This window comes from Drosophila guanche, unplaced genomic scaffold (genome assembly GCF_900245975.1).
Source record: "Drosophila guanche unplaced genomic scaffold, DGUA_6, whole genome shotgun sequence".
NCBI lineage: Eukaryota > Metazoa > Arthropoda > Insecta > Diptera > Drosophilidae > Drosophila > Drosophila guanche.
In genome coordinates, this window is record NW_022995752.1 from 505,838 (window position 1) to 512,753 (window position 6,916).

Sequence of the window (6,916 nt, forward strand, 5' to 3'; positions counted from 1 at the left end):
AATAGTAAAGTATCCCAGCCAGAGCCAAAGAAGTCGTTGAACGAAGAAGAGAACGAAAACGAAAACGAAAACGGCGACGCAGAAACAAAAGGAAATCCAAAGGCAAAAGCACGATAGCAGAAATCCGAAATGAGCGGCTCGAGGAGAGACTTTGGTCTCTCGTTCTGTGTGTGAGTGTGTGCGTGTTTCAGTTCCTCTCCCCCTCTCACTAAGCTAAAAGCATATCAACTAACTGCACATGTCTTCCAATTGGAAGAGCAACTCTAGTTTTGTGATATGGAGCTTGGAACGAAAATAAACAGCCATGAGTATGCTAGTCAGTAGATGCCCTACTTAAAACACGATCAACTTCCAAAAGAATGCCAATTTTAGTACTCGTATGTATGAATGTTTAATCTTGTTTAATCTGTAAATCCCTTTACTTTTCCTGTACACAAGTACGTACATATGGCATGTGGTTGTATGTACTTATCTTCAACACTTTGTGGAGTGAAACGCCCCCAATTAATTTGCTTAGTTTTTATTGCATTAAATTATGGGTTAGGCTCTTCATTAGCATCTATTCATATTGCCTTTAAACTAATTCACCTTTTTTAATTTATAGTTTACTGGATTTATTCAAATTTAAGAAAATACAAAACATTACTATCAGTGGTGTGGTGTGGTTGCACAAGGGAGCATCGGCTGCGGCTGTGGCTGCGGTTGTGGTGGTTAAGGCTTGTCCAGAACCCACTATTAATGCAAATCGAATGCGTCATTACCGTGCTCTATAATAAAAGTGCATTTAAGATACATAAATACATATTACAAAAGTCTGTGACGTAAATCTAGATCGTGCAAGACAAAGTGAAGGGATTTCGATGCTATGCTCAACTTCCGCAACTTTACAATGTCCAGGCCACGGCGAGGAAGGGCTCGTGCTTCACACGATCTTCGATCAGATATGCTCCTGTTGAAGGCAGCAATCGCGTGAAGCAGTGATCAGTCCAAGGTTTTACATCAACTTTCCGTCTGGCAACTCTGAGCCGCTTCGACACCTTCCAGCCTCCAGACACCTCCCTCTCTCACTCTCTCTTTCTCCACACGTGATGCCGCCAAAGGCGCGCCAAAAACTTTTCAGTCGCCTCAGTTGTCCAAGTGATCGCCAGCAAATACTTGTTTGTCCCCCTCTGTGTTTTAATTGAATTTGATGGTGACCGGCGAAAGAACACGCGGTTTATTATATTTTGAAAATTATATTTGTTTTCTTTATTGCTTTTTTTATTCGAGTATATTATCTTTTATTTAAAGCTTACGAGCTTCTCATTAAACGATCGATTCAGTTTAATGACACTTTTTTTATTTGTATTTGTCAATTAACTCATTTTCTTATCTACAATACTGTTAATTTGATTTTGTTATTAATAATTTTTATCGACTCTTAACTGCCATTGTTGCGGGGTTCAAAGATCACATCTGAATTTACTTGAGAGGAAATCATCATTGATTTCGTCATCATAGTTCGAGAATTTCAGTGGCACAAGTGAGTATTTTGGATAGGGTGCGCGACTTTCTTATTGGGCTCATGCATGGGCTAGATAACGTCAGTACAGCCAAATGCTCAACAAAATGTATTATCGTCAGTTGATGCTTCACCCTAAGAAATCATTCAATAAGAGTGACTTGCGCCCCACTGTGCAATAAACAGTTAGTAAAGCAAAACAGCAACGAAACCATGGAACATGCAGTTTCGTCTCTCTCCACGTCTTCTCGTTCTTTATCTCTATCTCTCTCTACATCTCACACCCTCTGCTTTGGCGTGCTGACATGACACCATCAACATTAGTGGAGCAGCAGCCTATTATTCATTTGAATTCCATTTATTTAATTGATATGCGAATGCAAATCATTTCATGTTAACAGTTTTGTTGGACCTCCTTCTCTTGAGAAGGTACAGAGACAAATGATTATTTAAATGTTGCGGTTCCCGTTGTTATTTTGATCGAACGAATAATGCTTACAATAATTTAACATGAATCTCAAAATATTCCGTTTGTGGGGTTTTCTCTAATTGTATGCATTCCAGATAAACCGCAAGCGTACAAGGGTTATCAGAGGAGAGGCGTGCCAAGTACCGATATTACCACGTTAACCACTGGCGACAGCATAAATAAAACCAACCGGCAGACGACATGGGCGAACGTTTGTATAGGTATGTGCATACACTTTGGAGCAATAATTCAAACTCAAATGGAAATTCTTTTGAATTCTATGGAAATCATTCAATAGTTGGCAGTGTGACCGGGCTGGAAAACTGCCAACCGCTTTCTATGCACCACAATCACAGCCACAAATTTACCAGCAACAAGCAACATCTCTGCCACCGGGTGTACTGTGTGCGGATTTCAACAATTCCGGAGCTGGTCTAGCTGGGGGATTGCGGTACTATCACAGTAACGGATTGGCCGGATATATGCAGCCGCCGGGAATGCTGGCAGGAAAGCTTCTTGGCACGCCTATGCCTACACAGTTGGAGGTGTGCCAGCATGCTCACATCAATGGCAGCGCTTCCTGCTTTAACCGTAATCGCTATATGCCGTACAATCACAATCGCTCCTGCGCGGCTGCAGCAGCTGTTGCCGCCGCCATACCCGGCCATCCCTTGCTGCACAGCTTTCCCCAACAACAGCAGCAGCTGCAACAGACATATCAGCCATATGACTCGATCTATCAGACGAGCAGCATGTGCCCTCTCTCCCTGCCCATGGCCTCGTCTGCCGCCCCTCTCGCAATCAGCGCCTCTGCCAGCAGCAGTGCTGCCGTGGACCACACAAGCGTTGCCACACCGCACAATGCCTCAGGCAGTGATTTTGGCTACGCCAGCAGTCTGAACGAAACCAAGGCGCCCCGTTCTAGGGCCATAGCTTCCGCAGTGGCCCTAAGTGGCAGCAGCAGCAATGGGGAAGGATCCGGTCAGACCTACGCCACAATTACCGATCCCAGTGATGCGGTAACTTTGCAAATAACCAATTTGGACTACTCACTGGATGAGTCGAGTCTGCGCAACTTTCTGATGAACCAGCTGAAGCCCATTACGCCAGTGGTGTCGCTGATCTTTGAGGGCAGCTCCTATGCCAAGGTCACTGTGCCCGATCTATATGTGAGCGAACCCGGTGCATAATCTGCCTGAATTTCTTTTTCTACCTCCTTTTTCCCCCAAGTTTGCCAAGCAGGTCGTGTCCAATTTGCATCGCAAGAAGATTGGCCACAAGCGCATGCTGGTCAGCTACACACGCGACTCTTCATTGACCGAGGTCAACACACTGCGTTGCCAGGTCGCTGGACTGCTAAAGGTAAGAACAAACTTTGATTCCCCTTTGTGTCTTACAATTTTGTGCTCTTCCGCAGGATGTTCCGTACTATACACTGCCGATGTATAAGTTCCGAGAGCTTTTCCAGTCGCGTTTCAAAACCTCCATCAGTGTTCTGGATTTGTACAAGATGCAGGACATCTGTACCATTAACTCGGATAACAATGAGGATAAGTTTATCAGTCTGCAGCCAGAGCTGGTAAACACTTTGGAGAGCTCACCTTTGATGGAGGGACTGCAGCACAGTGTGCCTTACTGCACGGTTCATTTCAAGAAGGAACAGCACAAGGGATGGGCAGAGCAAGAGATTGAGCCGCTGCCCAATGTGTTTATGACAATTTCAGAGATCCAGAAGCTGATTTATCCGCTGCTCAAGAATCATCCTGGTGACATACCCGTGGCCACGCTCCTGCACTGCATTGAGGGCCAGCTGAAGGTGTCGATTATGGCCAATGAGAGCGGCGTCAACTTGGAGCACTTGGTCTGCTGTGTTCAAGGCATACAGATACAGGTGAATAACTTCGGCATAAAGATTCTAGGCTGGTTGGAGCTGAACAAGGAGATGGCCTCATCGATTGGAACCGCTTCCTTCAGCTCCTCGAATTCGAGCAGCTTAAACGGCAGCGACCGCATGTCGAATGTCTCGGGCGGCAGCTACTTCAAGAACTCTGTCGCTGATCCGCTCTACCAGATTTCCCGCGAGGTTATCGAGCTGGTGAAGATGTCGCCCAAGTCGACCATGAAGTTCAATCGCTTTATCCCGGCATATCACAACCATTTTGGCAAGCAATGTCGAGTGGCAGACTATGGCTACACCAAGCTCATTGAGCTCTTTGAGGCACTGTCCTCTGTGGTGCAGATCATGGGCGACGGAGAGAATCGTCAGATCACGCTAACACATCGCACCCAGATACGTAGATTCACGTCCGACCTGTTGCGGGTCCTGCGTGCGCATGGTAATAATTCGGTGCTGCTGTCCCAATTGCCGGGCATTTTTGCTCAGACTCAGAGCCGAAATTTCGATGTGACTGACTATGGAGTGTGCGACATTGTGGACATACTGGATGGCCTGGTCAACTCCAATATTGTGGTCTTGAGCAACGTGCAGCAGGGCAAGGACATACTCATTTCCATGCCCAAGCGCAAGCAGACCAATAGTGAGCTGGAGAAAACCTGCGTTTTTGCAGGGGAAATGGTGGAGCTGTTCCGGAATTCCCTACAGTATACGATACTGTTTCAGAAGTTCGTTCGCTCGTATCATTATCATTTCGCATACCAGTGTCGTCTCAGCGATTACGGCTTCCTGAAGCTGGCCGATCTCATGGATGCCATTCATGGTGTGGTTGAGATGGAGTCGACTGGCGATGAGGACAAGAAGATTCTACTCTCGCCAAAGGTGGCCAGGCGTGTGTTTGCCGAGCAGTGCGAGGATCTCATCCGGAATGTCACGGGGAACTCCACAAACTGCATGAAACTCGAGCAGGTGCTGAAGTTGCACAAGAAGAAGTTTGGCTACCAAATGCTGCCACAGACATTGGGCGTCTCGGATATAGCCTCGGCCATTGAACTGCTGCCCTATGTCGAAGTGCAGCACAAGGATCAAGCCACGTGGCTGATTTGCCACAATGATGATCTGGAATTCCGTCAGTTGTGCTATCGCGCCTGTAAGCATCTATTGCAGCGAGAATCCACAGATGCACCGAAAGGTGTTCCGATTGCAACACCTGCAGCACCAGAGCCCTTGCCCAAAGCTCAATTCATAAGTGAGTTCAATGCAAAGCACACGATTCAGCTCACAGAAACCGCATTGCTTGCCATGCGCCATACCATTGAGGTAAGTGAAACTATGCACCAGTACATCGCTTTGAACTCGCGTTTCCTTTCCAGATTTACGATGAAAACGACGAGCAGTTCGTTCGCCCTACCAGCTTCATGAGGTTTCTTATGTCGATTGTCCGCATGCTGGAACAGCGGCCCAGCATGTATCTGTACGAGATCAAGAGCGGACTGGACTGTGGGCTCAGCACAACCTTTGAGTTTGGTTTTCCCAATCTATACTCGGTAGTGGCTGCCCATGAGGATCTCTTTACGATTAACAAGGGACCCACGCAGGAGAGGAGCGATGTGTCACTCAATGTGAACTGTGAATGTAAGTAGCAAACAGTTGTAGGAAAGTGGGAAAGACGAAACTCACTCCTTTTACAGTACGTTTCAGTTCGGGAGTCAGTCATCAGCATTTGTTTGGCTCTTTGAAGTTGCCCTATGCCAAACACAAGGCGCAGCGCACCTTTCGTACTCCTCTGGGCGAACACAATCGTCCACCGCCTGCTCAGGCGCCACCGCCACACAAGACCCGAGCAATTGCCAATGAATATGCGAATAGTGTGGCCAGCGCATCCAATGCGTCCTTCAAGCCGCAGGTAAAGAGTTACCTGAACTACCAGGAGCAGTACACTGCAGCCACAAAATGTTCTCCTCCACCGAGTGCCAGCTCCTCGTTGCTGAATAGTTTTGGCTCGAGCGCGGGATCGAACCTTAGCTTGTGCAGCGGCTGCTGCAACAAGGAGAATTCACTGAACTCCTCCCTACAGCTGTTCAACAGCTCGTTCAACTCCACTGGCGAGCTGAATGGCAGTCTTGGAGCTGGAGATTTGACCAACATTACATCCAGCACTGCCATCATGCCAGGCACCCCACATGCGCAACCCTCGCCGGGAAAGCTCTGGCATCGCCGTCAGGCCAGTTTCTATCAACAGCAGATGCAGCCGCCACTTCAACCTCACTCCTTTGGGCAGAACTCAGGGAGTGCATCTGGGGATCTGTATGATTTAGTTGGCTGTACTGCCGCGCCAATAGCCTCCATCTATGAGTCAGCCAATCCTGATGCGAACACTGCGGAGGTGAGAGAGATTATACATTCAATTCTCCTCTTAATTGACTCTTGACACATTACAGAAGTTACCTTTTTGGATCGACCCTATTTGGAGCAATCAATCGGAACAGCAACAGACCCATCAAAACGTACTCAATATTCGTCTGCCCGAGCTTAAGTCGCTGAATGTATTGCCCACCATGCTGCTCTCCCCGTATACCTTGTCCAAAAACGAGAACATGAAGCGACAGCTATTTAATTTCGATAATCATGACCGTAAAATTGCTTAATTAGGGACGGAAGCATCAACATTTCTGTCCTTTACATATTTTTATTGCATGGGCACATTGTCAACATTTAACAGTTAGCGAACAGCGAGTGGGGGGGATCATGGTGAAATTACTACTCTATCTCTATCCCGTTCTTGCACTTGTCTTTTTGAGCGAGGTGAATAAGCTAGTGGTCCTCGCATGGTGCTACCATGGGGGGATGAAGTTTGAGTGGACTCCAGGAGAGCTCACATTTCCCCCACCAGCAGCCTCTGATATTTGCCGTCGCTTTTGTTTTTAAGCGCAACAATTGAACCTTTTTTTTTTATAAATTGTTAATTAAAACATATATTTTGTATTAGCTGTTATGAACAAAATTTGTATTATTAAATTTTTTCATTTGTTTTTGTATACTTAAAAATGCC

At 46.6% G+C, this 6,916-nt stretch overlaps 1 protein-coding gene across 1 annotated transcript; it reads left to right on the forward strand.

Annotated features, from left to right (window-relative positions):
• The first annotated feature begins 1,116 nt into the window (after positions 1–1,116).
• LOC117587570 lies at positions 1,117–6,831 on the forward strand. The gene is made up of 8 exons (XM_034278395.1): positions 1,117–1,522; positions 2,066–2,191; positions 2,269–3,139; positions 3,201–3,332; positions 3,388–5,184; positions 5,238–5,499; positions 5,556–6,250; positions 6,306–6,831. The coding sequence occupies exons 2-8, from the start codon at positions 2,172–2,174 to the stop codon at positions 6,510–6,512; spliced, it is 3,984 nt and encodes a 1,327-aa protein (XP_034134286.1). The 5' UTR covers positions 1,117–1,522; positions 2,066–2,171; the 3' UTR covers positions 6,513–6,831.
• The last annotated feature ends 85 nt before the right edge of the window (positions 6,832–6,916 follow it).

Excerpts from the sequence above, each read along its gene's own strand:
- LOC117587570 (XM_034278395.1), top strand. The coding sequence starts at position 2,172 with ATGGGCGAACGTTTGTATAG. Across the intron at positions 2,192-2,268 it reads ATGGGCGAACGTTTGTATAG|TTGGCAGTGTGACCGGGCTG; the intron begins GTATGTGCATAC and ends ATCATTCAATAG. Across the intron at positions 5,185-5,237 it reads CCATGCGCCATACCATTGAG|ATTTACGATGAAAACGACGA; the intron begins GTAAGTGAAACT and ends TTTCCTTTCCAG.